The 16,259-nt window shown below is 43.3% G+C and overlaps 1 protein-coding gene and 1 long non-coding RNA gene across 5 annotated transcripts; one reads left to right on the forward strand and one right to left on the reverse strand.

The window, feature by feature from the left end:
* The first annotated feature begins 2,506 nt into the window (after nucleotides 1–2,506).
* LOC148649596 (uncharacterized) lies at nucleotides 2,507–13,030 on the forward strand. 4 transcript variants are annotated; one of them, XR_015925879.1, is made up of 5 exons: nucleotides 3,114–3,657; nucleotides 3,796–3,912; nucleotides 8,730–8,833; nucleotides 11,068–11,151; nucleotides 12,366–13,030. It is a non-coding gene; the product is annotated as an uncharacterized LOC148649596 (long non-coding RNA). The 4 variants fall into 4 exon arrangements; XR_015925877.1 differs by lacking the exon at nucleotides 3,114–3,657 and adding an exon at nucleotides 2,507–2,643 and having other exon boundaries at nucleotides 11,068–13,030; XR_015925878.1 differs by having other exon boundaries at nucleotides 3,796–3,915; nucleotides 11,068–13,030.
* On the reverse strand, nucleotides 6,343–11,071 carry LOC148649597 (platelet-activating factor receptor-like). The gene is made up of 2 exons (XM_088602499.1): nucleotides 10,486–11,071; nucleotides 6,343–8,640 (listed from the first exon to the last, which is right to left on the reverse strand). Exons 1-2 carry the CDS (start codon nucleotides 10,549–10,551, stop codon nucleotides 7,564–7,566), a joined length of 1,143 nt encoding a protein of 380 aa, XP_088458625.1. The 5' UTR covers nucleotides 10,552–11,071; the 3' UTR covers nucleotides 6,343–7,563.
* Nucleotides 13,031–16,259: the final 3,229 nt, after the last annotated feature.

Here is a 16,259-nt window from a genome sequence, read left to right on the forward strand (position 1 = left end):
TAATTGATCAATGTTAGGGAAAAAAGCAACTGTATTAGGGTATAATATTTTTACTGATTTTGTCCGATTTATATTCTCGTTTGTCAAACTGTACAGATAAATGTAAGCTACTGCAATTCCTAGAGAAGGCACACTGTGATGTGATTTATTAAACACAGAATGTAACACTGTTGATGTTGTCAACTTTTTCTAATTATTATTATAAAGCTATTTTTAGCGAAAGAACTGACATCAGAGTTTGCGTCTTCTTTTCTACCGCTTGACACTTTAATCTTTCATGACGGCCTTTGATGGAGCAGCGGCCGAAATTACACTTCTCGGGGATAATAAGAAAAGAGATTAAGGGCAGCCATAAGTTGAATATAAAAAGATGCCATTTGAACTCCCTTCTGTGTGGTTGGATGTGAAGTGATGGTGTCTTTGAGTGAAACTGTTGTGAGAGAAACTTGCATACAAAAGCCTTTCTGCTTAAAATCATAATTACATGTAAATAATTACAGTACATAGCACTTTCAATCCCAAAGAATCGCTTTTCAAATAGAAGGGGACCCACTTCATTCAGCAGGACAGGATAAGGACTGGGACGATGCCTATCTGCTTGAGTTAGGAAGGATGAACTTTTTTTTTCAGGGAGTCAAGCGATTCTCGTTGCCATTGTAGGGGAGGGGGAGGGGGCTGAGGGCTATATCTCGGGGACAAAAGCAGCACAAAGGATACTTTCAACAGCACAAACCAATACAAACAGAGCACAAACACATGTGTGGGGGTTTCATTATTTGTGCTGTTTGCAAAAGGGCCAACTTCACAGAGCTTGGCCTTAAGGGTTCCTGTGACAGTACCAGCTACGCCAGCGATGGGCAGACTGGTCCCTGTGACAGTACCAGCTACGCCAGCGATGGGCAGACTGGTCCCCATGACAGTACCAGCTACGTCAGCGATGGGTAGACTGGTCCCCGTGACAGTACCAGCTACGTCAGCGATGGGCAGACTGGTCCCCGTGACAGTACCAGCTACATCAGCGATGGGCAGTCTGGTCCCCGTGACAGTACCAGCTACGCCAGCGATGGGCAGACTGGTCCCCGTGACAGTACCAGCTACGCCAGCGATGGGCAGACTGGTCCCCGTGACAGTACCAGCTATATCAGCGATGGGCAGTCTGGTCCCTGTGACAGTACCAGCTACGCCAGCAATGGTTGGTCTGGTCCTGGAGGGCCTGCATGTCTGTAGGTTTTCATTCCAATTCAGCTCTTAACCTAAATCAGCTCATTACTGGCTTAATGCAACCAATTTAGTTCCTCCCCAGATTGAAAGGATCTTCAAACCCTGCAGGCACTCCAGCCCTCCAGCACCAGGCCTGGCCTCCTTGGGACGAGGCCCAGCCTTGCCTGGCTCCCGAGATCTGACACGACCTGGTCACCGAGCGGCAGCCCTGCTGTACAGGACAAACAAGAGGAATCTATCTGTTACATCTAGTTCCTAGTGGTTGTTTAAGAGCAGAGGTGTCAAACTGATTTCCTGGAGCGCCTAGTGTCTTCTGGCTTTTGTTTCATTCTGAACAGACAGTTCAACAAGATCATAATTTTCCGACACATGGCCAAGATTGTTCTGAAACCGGTGTCGTTGTCAAAACCTCTGAGTAATCAGATTTCATGGCAGAGCCTTAAATCGCTTCACTTGACTACTCTGCCATCGGACGTTTTTTCTGAACTGTAGTCGTCTCTGAGACCTGCAGAGATATCTACTAGGTATTTATATATAAAAAAAATTAACTTTAAAGCAGACGGAATTTTTTAACATTCGTGATAAAAAGTTCTCCAAAGTATTAATGTTAGTAATTCGTTTAAGAGGGCCAATATTAGCCACAGAGATTTAAGCTCTGAGTTTGCAAGGAGGCCCTAGCTAGATTTACACACTTAAAACGCTTACCAATCAATCCCACTCTGTTTCTATTAATTTTGTCCTTGAGACCATCCGTCCTACCAGACGGAAGGAAAGCTGGCTGTTTTTATACCCTTGTGTCATTGGCGCACAAAAGGACTCCGAGAGGATTTCCCACAAGAATATTTTCGTCCCGTGTTACAGCTTCTACACAGGAACTGACTTGACAAACCAGCTCTGATCGGCTCCAGGGTGGAGGGTGGCAGGAAACACATGATATGTGTAATAAATACAATTTGATCACATAATTTACTTCATTACCTCCGACGGTTAAATGTTTTTTCTGTTTGGGTTTTTTTCTCTTGTACCTGTCTTTGATCCTCTGGTTGTAGTTGTATTTGGTGGATGCTGCACACTGGTGGTGGTGGAGGGGAGTCCCCATTACCTGTAAAGCGCTTTGAGTGGAGTGTCCAGAAAAGCGCTATATAAGTATAAGCAATTATTATTATTATTATTATTTGTACATTCTTTATATGTTTAATAAAAATCGTTTTAAAAGGGTGGAGGGTGGCGGGCCGGGGGCGTGGTTAACGGCTTTCGTCATCACATTGCGTCGGTCAACGCACAAGCCAGAGAGGAGAAGGCGGCATTTTCCGAGATACTGGAGCAGAAAACGAAAAGCTCAGCTGAAGGACTGCGACTTTTATTGGTACGGATTCCAGCGTTCAGGGAGAGCTGCTGCCCTCTTCAATCAGAACTGAAAAGGTAGATTCTCGAAGTTTATCTGGGGACATAATGAGCAGAAATTGGAACCCAAAGCACGAGTACAAACAGCTAACTCCTGAGCGTACTTCACGCACGCTAACTTGAGACCGTACGTGTAAGTCGCAGGTGACGTCATGTGACTTAGCCGGGTTAATGCATTCATTAACACTGAGCCGTGTCCCGATTAGTTCTCGCATGGCGCCAAGTCCTTCCTCCCTGTCCGTGCTTCTGTGACGTAGAACAAGCGTGGACTTCAAGTGCGAGAGCATTCGGGGGCGCATCGTGCAATGGGCATGATGTCACTTGCGGTTGCACGGCTCAGGGTCAAAATGCTTTCTGTTGTTGATGATGCTGCTTTTTCAGTGGCTAAGTGCACGTCGGCAGATATTTTTTTTTTTAAAGAAGTTTTCATGCTCCGCTCGCAGCTTGATGAAATTGAATTTCATCTCGTCTGTCCCTGCATCAAAGTAGTGATACATCGTGTTCCTTCGTGTTGGGCAGGCTCCACTCAGAGCAGGCGAAGTCAACTAAGAAAGACTTGTCAATATCGGTCTCTGTTCATTCCGGGCTTTGTATTACTAATTGCATTCCTGGAATACATACAGTGTGAATCTAAAGTAGCCTAATGAAAATGTGTTTTTTTATAAAATATGAATTTTAAAACTGTGAAAAAGTTTAATTTTACTAACGTGAATATTTTATTCTCCGTGGCAACTTCTCTCTGCTTTGATAGGCTAGAACATGAAACATCATTGTTCCACGAGGAACTGGGGGTAATTCCTTTCAGTGAAGAAGGGTGCATTGGGGTGCTCGTTAGCACCCTTGTGACACACAAATTTAGAAATGGGACACCCTGAGCCCCTGCAGACTTGAGCGACAACGTGCTCTTTCCTCCTTGTTTCTCACTGTGGGTGCAACGATTGCACAGCTGCTGTAATCCTGCGATCAGGGCGACGCCCGTCTCTGAAAGAGCCACAGGAAGACAAGTTGAACATAAATACCGTGCGTGGTTGGGTAAGAGCCTTCGCCGCCGCCACCAAAAACAGACGCTGTCTAGAAGACCGTCTCGCTGAATCAGAATGACAAACAAATACAGACAAAAATGACAAAACCTCCCTTGACAGTTATCAATTTTGTGATTTCACTTCACAGATAAAAGGCACCCCACCCCTCAGACCTGTGTGCCTGGCTCACACAGACACAGAATCAGCAAATTCTGAGTCTCCGCTGGTGAGCAGAGGATGTCCATCACTCCAGTGGGGAACTCAGGTGGTGAGCCTCGAGTGCCTTTCTCTTCCTGTGTGCACGTGGGCCTACTCACCTGCCCCATCTCCATCTCCCTAGACCTGCTTGAAGGAGGTCTCAAGCTGCATCCCACCAGGCTGGCTTGTTCAGTAAACATTGCCTTCTCTGCTCCAGGCAGAGTGTGTGTAAAGCCAGATTAAACTCCTCCAGGTCAGGGAAATGGCAGATCCCTGTTTGGAACCCTGTGGCTGATTTTGACACCCTTATCCCGGATCCATTCATGGAGACCCATTCCCTCCTGCCAAAGACTTGCCCAAATCAGCCCTTCACCAGTAGTGATCCCAGTACACATATTTCTACCGACTGGCATTTTCTAAATCTACACTTTTGACCACATCTTTCTGTTCTTTTAACTTTTGTCATTTTGTTTAGTTTTGGAGGTGGGTTGCTGGAGTGGCTTTGAAAGTTTGGGGGCAAAGTTCATTGACCTGAGTCTGGCTCCGCACTGTGCTGTTATTAGAACTTTTACTCGTTTAAATCCTTTTTTTGCACGGTGATCAAATGAATTAGCTTAATCAAATCTCATTCAGTGTTGGCATTTGAAAACTTCAGCGGTGGAAAATTTAAAATAACAGGCTTTCTGGTTAGTACTGATTTGTAGTGTGTGGTATTTAGTGGTATTATGGTCAGTTGTATTCACTACAAAGAAGAGGAAGTACCTGAGATATTCAGTAGGCCCTCTCAGTTCCATTCTGTCAGAACATATTTGTTATTTCATATTGTGAATGCATCTTCAGTGCCATGAAAAATAACTTACCCCCTTCCCGATTTCCTCTGTTATTGCAAATTTTTGACACTGAATGTTTTCAGGTCTTCAACCACAATCTAATATTGGATAAAGGGAACCTGAGTGATCAAATAACACATTCTTTTTACTTATTTCATTTATTTAATGAAAGTTATCCAACACCAACTGGCACTGTGTGAAAAAGTAATTGCCCTCTAGTTAAATCAACCCTATTAAAGGGATAATTAGAGTCAGCTGATTGAACACAGCCAGGCTTGATTACAGCCAGCCCTGCTCAATATAAACCTCACTGACTGTATTTTGACCCTTACCGTCAGAGTCAAGGTGCCAGCACAAAGATTCAACAAGCACATTGTGCCACGATCAAAGAAAATTCCTGAAGAGATCAGGAAACAAAGCTGTTGATATCTATCAATCTGGAAAGGGTTACACAGCCATTTCTAGAGCTCTGGCACTCCACCGAACCACAGTGAGAGCCATCATCTCTAAATGGAGAACACTTGGAACAGTAGTGAGTCTTCCCAGGAGTGGCCAGCCAACCTGCCAAAATTTCTCCAAGGGCGCAGCATAAAAATCATCCAGGAAGTCACAAAGGATCCTAAAAAAACATCCAAAGAACTGCATGCTTCTCTTGCCTCAGCTAAGGGCAGTGTTCATGACTCCACAGCCAGAAAGAGATGGGGCAAAAATGGGCTTCATGGGAGAGTGGCAAGGCAGAAACCACTGCTTACCAAGAAGAACATAAATGCTCATCTCTCATTTACCAAGAAGCACGTGGATGATCCCCAAGCCTTTTGGCAGAATGTCCTATGGACAGATTAGTCAAAACTGAAACTTTTTGGACGATATGGGTCCCATTACATATGTTGTCATCATTCCCACAGTCAAACATGGTGGCGATAGTGTGATGGTGTGGAGATGCTTTGCTACCTCAGATTGCTGGACGACTTGCCATAGTTAAAAGAATCATGAATTCTGCTCTGTATCAGAAAATTCTTAAGGAGAATGTCCAGTCATCCGTCCGTGAGCTGAAGCTGAAGCGTAGTTGGGTCATGCAGCAAGATAAGGATCCAAAACACAAAAGCAAGTCCACATCAGAATGGCTAAAAAGAAGCAAAATTAAAGTTTTGGAGTGGCCTAGTCAAAGTCCAGACCTAAAGCCAACAGGGATGCTGTAGCAGGGCCTGAAACGAGCAGTTCATGCTCAAAAACCTATCAGTGTTTCTGAATTAAAGCAGTTCTGTAAAGAAGAGTGATCTAAATTTCCTCCATAGCGATCTGAAAGACTGATATTGAATTATAGGAAGTGTTTAGTTGCAGTCATTGCAGTTAATGGTGGCGCAACCAGTTATTAAGTTATTGAGTTGTTAAGTAATGGCAATTACTTTTTCACACAGGGGATATGGGTGTTGGAAAACTTTGTTTATTAAATAAATGAAATTATAATTTAAAAAGTCCTATTTGTTCACTCAGGTTCCCTTTATCTTATATTAGATTTTCTCTAAAGATCTGAAAACATCCAGTGTGACAAATATACAATAATAAAGGAAATCAGGGGGCAGATACTTTTTTACGGCACTTTATTTTGAGTTTTCTAATGCAGAAATTAAAAGAGAGAAGGGGCGAGAAAGGAGACCCATAGCCAGTTTTATAAACAACACTTTTTATTCATTAAAATGACAAGCAGTAGAGTTTACATATTTTACAACAGGCCATTGCTTCAGTCTGTTTTCTTTACTGCTTTTCTTCACACTAAAATATTCTAATATTGTGCTCCTGTTATTAAACAGTGTTCACTTGCCAGCTTCCTTAGCTATTTTATTTAGAAAGTTATATTTTATTTACACTTATGGAAGCAAAAATTACTGTGCTTTGGATGTGTTTGAGTTCAGAATTGGCTCAAAAAGTTTTGAAAGCCAAACTATTTATTTCCTCCCTTTTTGCTAGCTTTCCTGTCTATATTTAAAAAAATAAAAATGATATAATACACTGTACGTAAGATATGTATAACAAGATTTTGTGCACTACACAGTATGATGCAGGCATGCTACTTACAAGAACTCATTCATGAAAATGTTCAGGTTGTCCTTTTGAATCAGTAAAATCACAGCCCAAAGTTAAAAATTTAAGCTTTGCAGTTGAACTCCAACCAACCATAAAGGGCAAAAACCTTCACCTCTTTTTCTTTATTTGCTGAAAAATAATACACCACGCTTTATTAGTTAGTCCACAGAAAGCACAGAAGCTTGAGTCAACGTGCTTTCATGATGGTTGATTCTGTAACAAAGCAGAAATAATTACACTCGTTCAGGCTCCGCTCTGCTACCCTGGCATCTGTACCTCGCAGATATCAGTTTAAAAAGTGGCACTTGTGCCAGAATAGGCATCGCATAGATTGTGGAGGTGAGAGCACCTCCTCTGTGTCTCCTCTGGGCGTCTGCTTGGGAAGCCCCTGAGCTGGGATTCTTGTTGTGCAACGGAAGAGAGTGTTGCAGTCCTTCTCCATCTTTGCTAGCCCACGTGGCACAGTGTTTGTGAGGGACTGGAGCCAGACAGCTTGCAAGTGTCTTAAGATATGACATCCATAGCTGTACTTGCTCGAATTAACCTCGCTTTTGTAACATACTGCTATGTTTTGCTTAACAATTTAAACTAGCGCCCAGGTGAACCTCTAGTAATGTAATGCTCTTTATTTATAATGCTAACAAGTGGCAATAAAGCCCAAAGCTGTGGGTTATGGAACATACAGTAGATTTGCACACGCCATTGGGGTCAGGTGAAACATTTCTAGGCCTCTCTGGAGACACCCTTAGTTTATTTAAGCAGACCTGTGAAGTCCTGGGGACTATAGGTTGAGAAGAGCAGCTCTAAGAGCAACTACTGCTGCTGGTGGCTGATCTGCTAGGGAGCACGTACCGCTGCCTGGCCTTAGGAGGTTTGCAGCTGCTGGCAATGTCTTGGGAAGCTGAGGAGGAGGGCAGGAGAGCCCTCCCTAGCCCCTGCCACAGCTGTCTCAGCTCCTGGCGGAAGTTGCGTACAGAGAAGCAGTAGATGAAGGGGTCGATGCAGCTGTTGATACTCAGGAGGGCAGTGTGGAGCCGGTGCAAGATGTTCAGAGTAGATGGAAACTCGCAGAGATTCCCAGGCGTCCGATTCAGGGACCATATGCTTAAGGTGATATGAAATGGTGCCACACACACCACGAAGACCAGGAGCATTGCCAGAATCATGGCTTTGGCCGTCTGCCGGTGGGCGCCATGCGTGGTTTGACGGTCTCTCAGGGACCTGATGATGGAGAGGCAGGAGGTGGCGACTACAATGAAGCAGCCAGTGAAGAAAATGCAGGCCGCCAGGGAGTAGGCTGTGCTCTCAGAGAAGGCCTCAAAGCACTTGGTCTTCCCAGCTTGAGCAGAGGAGCTTTGTTTGGTCACCAGGCTGGGCACAGCACAGCCCAGCCAGAAGGCCCATGTGAGAATACAAACCAGAGATGCTCCTCTCTTCCGGAGAATGGGCCTCTTGGGCTGGCTTTTCCTTAGGATGCAGTAGCGATTGACGCTGATGAAAGTCATGAAGGAGATGGTACAGTAGGTGGACACATAGTAGAGGGAACCAGCCAGTCTGCAGCTGATGTCCCCGAAACGCCAGTCCCCTCCCCTGGAGTAGTACGACACCCAGAACGGCAGGGTGATGTTGAACATGACGTCGGCAGCCGTCAGGTTGATCAGGAAGATGCGCACAGCTTTCTTTAGCCGTTTCCCGTTTCTACAGAACACCACCAGTGCCGTGATGTTGCCCAGCAACCCCAGAACAAAAACCAGGGCATAGACCACTGGCACTAGTACATATGTCACAGGGTCGTACACCTCACAGGGGGTAAGGCCAGGACTCATCTCAAAGGTGTCAGACGCCAGCCACTCGCTGTTGTTCTTCGTCATGGTCTTCAGCTGCAAAATCAGAAATGGAAGTGGTGATTTAGTGCTTTTTGGTGGTGTTCACCTGTCCTTCTAATAACATTGATTTTCTGTCCTTAAAGGGTCATCGTTGTGAATGAGAATTGGTTCTCGGTTTGCCTCGCCTGGTCAAACTGAAGGCATGCAAACAGGAAAAAAGAGAGAGAATGCATTCGAGGTGATACAGGTGAGATCAAGAGAGCAGAACATGTGACTGCAGGTTTTTACTTATGCTTTTGATTTGTTCTTTTGATTAAAATCCTTAAATGTTGTTCCCTGCCCCTGCATGGCAGGGTCCTGCCCTGTCTCAGCACTGTTCACATGATGCTCTCGAATCCCCAGCTCCATGCTGCTGGCAGGGAGGCTTAAAGTGCTGATGTGGTCAAGCCCTTGCTGTGCAGAGCCTCTGTCTGATCTTATCCTGGAGGTTAAAGTTTGTAGGATGTGCCTCCAGTGGCAGGAAGGGAGAAAGGGTACGTTGTGTTCTTGTTTAGTATCTTTAACCTCACGCTAAAAAAACCACAAAGCCTATTACAGGGGGGATTGAATTGTAAGTTTAGAGGAACAAATGGCATAGCAGCCGTGGAGCAGTCATCTTCACTTTCTCCCACTTCTCATTATAACCATGATGTCATTCAGTAATTCTGCTGTGTTACTGACACTCAAAATGAGCACCGCTGTTGTGAAGGCTCAAACACTCTGAGTGCCACAAGGGAAAGCAGTGAATTAACAGCCCCTCACAAACCCGTCCGGAAAGATGTTTCTTCTTAGTGGGAGGCTGGATTATGCCTGGCTGGGCAGTACCCAGTGATGATAATGCTTCTGCGAAACTATGGGATATTAGAGGATTCTCCCTCTGGATCCCTATATCACTGTATTTGCATCTGTATGCATTGTTAGTCTCAAACACAAATATTCAAGACTATAGTAAAATAATAATGAAAAAAATCCTTCTACGTTGTCAGCTGGAAAGACATTTTCCTAATGGGATAAGTAAAAAATGGGTTTGGTTCTGTTTTCTTAAGGAAAGTTCAGAAAATTCTCCAAGTTGAATATTACCCTAGCCTTTAAACATCAAGGTGAGCAGCATATTGAACGCATGAGCTTTGACATGCTTAATAAAAATACAAGTGAATATAAGTTATATAAAAAAACATCTAACATCCTGAAAAAACAAAATAATTTAATTTAAAGCCGAGCACAGTTTAACAGCAGGTTACTGCTATATAACAGGGCTTTACGACAGTTGTGTGTTGTTTGTAGTGAAATAAAAAATGTAATTCCCATAGAACATGCTTCTATATTTAATGTTTAAGAATGTCCGAAGGTAGAGTTTGTCAAAATGTTTTGGAAAACAAGGCATTACTGCACTGCTTACTCCTGATTTTCACACAGCAGAAAAATATTTTATTTGGAAAAACACATTTAAATATTTAAACCTTTATGCATCACATACTGTCTTCTGTCTTTCTTTTTCGCTATGTGTGTATATAGCCACAGGCCAAAGTCTCGCTGCCTAATCTCTGCACCCCACAGCATTAATAAATAATAAGTCATAAATACGTGGATTCTACATTATATTACTTCTGTATTTACTGTATTTCTTACAAGTGATAGAGTAAATAGCAGGGTTTGAATACTTAGTTCTACAGCCACATATTTATAAAAAATTCAGATTAAGAATGGCACCTGCTGTGGAGAATAAAGATGTAATAATCAAGCTCTCACAAAGCTGCGTGCTGGCCTGAGGTTTGCCTTCTGGTTAATGGGACTTGTGGCTGTGCCACAGCTCCACCACTGCGCCCTGCTGCCCGAGCCGGCTTCTGCTTCGTGGCTTACCCTGAAGTGCGCCTGGCCTGCCTCCTCCCCACTGGTGCGCAGGTGAAGTGCTGCCTTCGTCGTCATCGGCTCGCCTGATCTTCCTGTCTTGAGCTGAGGAACAAACAACCGCTTCTCTTTTTCTCCACCGTCTCTTCTCTTTCTTCCTCTCCCTCCTCTCACCCGTGTGTATTTATACGAAACGTGCGCTGAAAGGATGTGGTTTCTGTCTTGCTGTGCCTTAAAAGCGCTTTTTTTTTTTTGGGTGAGGAGTTGCTACCTCCCACTAGTTGACCACACTTTATGTGGTAGAAGTAAATATTTGCAGAAGGGATTTTTAATAATCGACCAGTCAAAGACAAAAAATAAGTAGGAGCTCTGGTAGCACAGATCTGTGGCTTTGCACATCTGACATGTCTGCTCGTTGCAGGGTTTGGGGATTTGGGCACAGTGGGCTATTGGTAATACTGCATACTGTACACACTTCACATTAGCTGTTAGGGATGGGCTGTTGGTGAGAAATAAGGTTTGTCATTGTCACCAATTTACAGCATAATTGGAGCCCGACTGATGTGTATTGTATTATTTTTCTATCTGAGATAGAAGCCCCTGAAACTCGAAATCGCACTATTGTTGCCCCGAGGACGACCATTGGTTGACACCCCATCATCAATTAAGCTGCCACAGGTGAGTCATTTCAGTGCTTTATAGGCAGAATCGGGATGAAATGGTAAAATGGGGTCAGCTGTTTAGATCAGAAGACAGGTGGTTAAAATAGTTACAAGAAACTTTAAAAACTATTAGGAAATTCTGTTTCAGTACACTTTTCACCCCGATCGCACCTGGAGGTGCTAAGTCTAACACAAATGCTTATGCGTGTAATCAACATCAGCAGTGGAGAGAGGTGTTATTCTCATTATGTGATTTTTTTTAATCAACACTTTTAAGATAATAGGATGCACTGTCCTTATTTGTAGAATTTTAAATCTCAGAATTTTAATGAAGCAAAGCTATTAATTACCAGTAATAAAAGTCTGAGGTGATGTAATGATTATTGGGGAGATAATCCCCTGCTGTGGTTAAAACATACAACTAATGTGTTGCTCTGGTTTTTAAGTTTTGCCACAGTATAGATTGAATATTTCACAGTTTGGCTCTGTTGAAGCAGAGCTCTTCAGGCTGTTTCAGACGTCAAAGGCCATTGTGCAACTTGGCACCTGCAGACATCGGAGGACCTCTCAAGTCAGTCTGGTCTATGGCACATGAGTTACCTCTGCTTGAGCTCCTCCTGAGAGCCTGAATTCACTCACTATGAGCTACAGATTCTTGCACCATGAATGAATTCTGGGTGAGCTGAAGAAGAGCACCAGAATGTGTTCTGTTCTGGAATAAAATGCAGCTCCACTGGTTATATTAGGAACACCCATCTCTTGGTGTATTGAACCTCTTCAAATAACTGGAACAGTTTGAACAACACATGACATATATACTGATGGAAAAAAGAAATGCAACATTTTCTGGAATGAGAATACTATAGTTATAGCTTATCTACTTTCACAAAAAAGTTGTCAATTTGTTTTAAGTCCTCTAACCAGCAATATAGCTTGTGCAGTGAGGCATTGCAACTTGCCAATCACACAAAAGCTTGTTTGGTGCACTATTACCCAACGGGGTCCAGATGGACCAATGCCTGATCAGGTTACCTTTAAAAAGACCTTAATTCAAAGTTGAGGTCACTGCAAGAAAAAGGCCACCCTTAGTCAGTTTTGTGTGCATTCCGTAATGCCATAATGTCACCAGAAACAAGGGAGAGGGCCATTGGCATGCTGCAGGCAGGCATGTCATGTGCCAGTGTTGCCAGAAACTATGGAGTAAGCAGCTCCACTGTGTCCCGACTGCAGAGAAGGTTTCAGCAGACCAGCAGGACAGATGACCGTCCAAGATCCGGTCACCCTCGAATGACCACACCAGAGCAGGACCGACGCATCAGACTGGTCCATCTGAGACATAGTTTCAGATCTGCCACCCGTACTGCTGCTGAAACTGCCAGCAGACATAATGCCCGCATCAGTGACAGGATAGTGAGACTCCATGCCGCTGGCCTTAGAGCAAGGTGACCTGTCGGAGGCCCTCTGCTCACACCTTGGGCTTGGGCCAGACAGAGGCTGTGATGGACAATCCTGTCCACTCTTTCCTGCAGGATGCTGTATGTAACTGAAATGTTCAACACATGGATCCACAGGTTTTTAACAGGATTGAAATCGGGTTTGTTCTGGATAGGAATCTGTCTTCAAGCCAACTGTACATTGCTTGCTATATAGGATCTGTTCATTTGATATGGTGTTCTCAATATTTTTGACACTAGGTTTATAAGGGATTGTTATTTATGCTGGGGTTGGGATTGAAGTGAGAAAGGTTAAAGTTAGGGATTATTTATGCAGATGTAAGGATTCAAAGCAAATGAATTCCTAATGCATCCAGGGGTGCACATTATTCTAGAGTAAATGCAAATTAAAAATGTGCAGACAATGGGGATTCCCCAGACATTAAAGACAGACAACCACGATACTTGTTTGGGTGTCTGAAATTGTCTGCATTGATGTGTTTACATGTCTGTGATCTGTCTCTCATCATGCTCGATACGCTGTGGTGTAACACCAGTCCCTAGACCAAGACAGAGATATACACTCCTCACAGTTCAGCCAGACAGCTGATGCGTGACTGTCCCGCCTTTCCGTTAGTGAACACAAACTGGCAGAAAAGCTTGGCCTTTCAGCGCTCGTCTCTCCAGATGTTCACTTACTATATATATTTACAGCACAACTAGAAGGAAGTGAGTCTGTGTGCAAGTGGGTGTCTGTGTGTGAGCAGAGTGCGGGTGAGGAGGGAGAAGGAGCTGTTTCTTGTTTTATGAGTAATTCACTCTGACAGGTCAATGAGGGATGTGTTTGAAATGTGGGCACAGTACTCTGTAATTCCACATGAACGGTAATACAATTAAGACTATTTTTCAAATACTGTCCTCATTAACAAACAAAAGCAAAAATGATGTCTTTAAAGCTGCACAATGGACTTTACGTAATACCTTCCTAAAGACTACAAAAGACCAAACATCAGCAGTCATTCAGAATAATTTTTCCAAATGGCACAACATGCATGTTTTGACACTGTTTCCTATAGCATTTGCTTTAATTCATGAGACAAGATTACAGACCACATAAGAGCAAGCGACTCCTCTGGGATTTGTCAGTTCAGACTTCTTTGGAGAAATGATGTAATGCACTTACAGCTGTGCATGATTTAATTCAGCTTAAAATGCTGTCTGATGTTAGAACTGTCTGCACAGCTGGCATGGGGCAAGCATCATAATCAGTAGGTAGAACAGGTTCTAATATCACACATTAAGTGTGTCAGTCAAGGTTCAGCAGCCTTGGGTGTTCAATTCCATTGCAAGTCTCTGGTCCCGCTAAACCTTAATAACTGAATAATTGATCAGTTCTTGAATAATTCATCTTCAGCAGCATGGTGAAAGTAATTACGGATCAGTTCAGTCATGTAATGCCACAGAACAGAAGAGCTAGGGATTCCTAACCCTTATCTAGGTCAGGAAGAGAACTTTTACAGAAGACTATAACAGTGCCATCTTGTCATCTTGCATTGGCATGTATTTAGTCTCTACCTAAAGATGCTTTCTGCCCAACCACAGAACCAGTGTGACTTTGAAATGGCATTATGTGGAAATCTGGCTTGAAGAAAGGTAGGAAGACATGGAACTGTAACTTCAACTTCACTCTTTCTAGTTTTGTTTACAAGGTGTCATCTAATATCAGTAGTTTGCCATAGACAAAGTAAATTCTATCATATGATTCCATGGAAAAAAACCTGCATCCACAGTGAAAACAGGGTAACAAGCAGGTTACCGCACACGGCAGAAGCAAACATCTGGAGTGTCGCTTCATTTAGAGCAGAAGTAATCGGCAAAACAAGGCAGAAACCTGTGTCCTTTAAGAAAATAAATATGATTTATTAAGAGATTTATTGTATTTCTGCCAAAAGGTAACTGCTTGGCTCTCTTATTATTTTTAGAGCAGCACCAGGGTAAGTGGAGCTGGTCCAAATGCTCTAGTTTTTTTTTTGTCATGCATTTCAGCTGTTGCATACTCCGTGGTCAAACTATTGAGAGCCTCAGTAAAACAAATAGACTTTCTCTGCAGCAGCTCTGTCAGAGAGCTTCAGACAGAATTCCAGCATCTCCCATTGCCAACACTTTCTAGTCTTATCGATATACTCCAGTGGAACATGCGGTTCAGTCACACATGCCCCCCTACTGGAGGCGATCCTGGCTTCCTGCTGTGGCCCGACATGGTTCAGTGGGGGTTCCTAAGATGTGCTGGTAAGTGTATAAGTATCTAAGGTAAGTGACCAAGATGTTTGCCAGTTGTTTTTTTGCCGACACAGCATTAGACAGTGGACTTCTTTTCACCTCAAAAGCATCTCTTTTTAGGACTGGAAAGCCACAAACCTAGAAGTACGTTCCTCTTTTCTGAGGTGCCTGTTTGTTGAAATTTCTGCTGTAGTAGTAGTGTTCTGTTTTTTTTTACATTACGAAACCCAGACGGAAAGGTGCTGTACTAGTGCTAAAGTAAATACAGTATTTTAAAGCCAAATAGTATATTACTGCATCCATTAGATGTTGAAAACTAAAACTGTTCACACCGTATACCTGGTTTCTGGGATGTGGTCCCATTGATTCCCCGGCTCGTTGGAAACTAATGTTTTCATGTAGTAAGGTCACAGGACCACGTCTTCACTGAGACTACTGCAGTAGCTCAAGCTTGAGAGTTACTTAACCTGGTCAGTGCACTAGTCCCTCCCCGCAATATTACTGACATTGCTTATGTTTTTATCTATGTAATAGCGTACCTGGGAATCTTACCATTTTATTTATTGTAGATTATGGTACAAGTGGTGCACTGTCCAGCGTGTACCCTGCCTTGCGCTCGTTGCTGGCAGGTAGGCTCCGGCTTCCCGCAACACCGTATGGTATAAAGGCGGTTTGGCAAATGACATGACATGACATATTATGGTACAATTTGTGAGAGGCAGGGTTCCTTACTATGACTGCAGCAGTGCTGTGAAACCTGTTAAGAGTACGTGTGAACCGTCTGATTTCTGGTTTGACTGTTAAACGCTTTCTCTTTATTTCTTACTCCCTTAAAAATGGAACATGTACACAGCCGATATGAAATCCCGTTTCATCTCTGTTTGATTCATCTTGTGTTACACTCCCACCCATTTTAGTTTCATGTCTGTCTGGCTGGCTTTCTCTGACTCACCGTCACATCTCTTAAAGAAATGACTCTACTATGTAACCAATGTCAATCAAAGTCTTTCAGTCATATAGAGGATTAACTTCTTGCTGCACTTGAATAGTAATGTAAAAAAAAAGTACGCCAATTTATCCTACAAACAGAGATACTTGCAAAGAAGGTGTGCTTTTTTTTGTAGCTTCAGATCCCGAGTGTGAATCATGACACTACAAGCCAGGTCTTCATGAACCCAGTATCTATCTGGATACTGGATTAACAGCTGCAATCTCCATCACTCCATTGAATGGATCACTGGGTGATGAACTGTTTCTAGCACTACTCCCTGCCCTTATGTTCACTCCTTAGCTGGCAGACGTTCCAAAACAACTGTTAAATAGCATGAATAACAAGCAAACTTTTAGTAGGTGAATATTACATGAAGCTTACTAATCTTACTAAGCAGATTCTGAGTTCAATCAATTGACA

Source organism: Lepisosteus platostomus, chromosome 13 (assembly GCF_059453375.1).
Source record: "Lepisosteus platostomus isolate fLepPlt1 chromosome 13, fLepPlt1.hap1, whole genome shotgun sequence".
Lineage (NCBI taxonomy): Eukaryota > Metazoa > Chordata > Actinopteri > Semionotiformes > Lepisosteidae > Lepisosteus > Lepisosteus platostomus.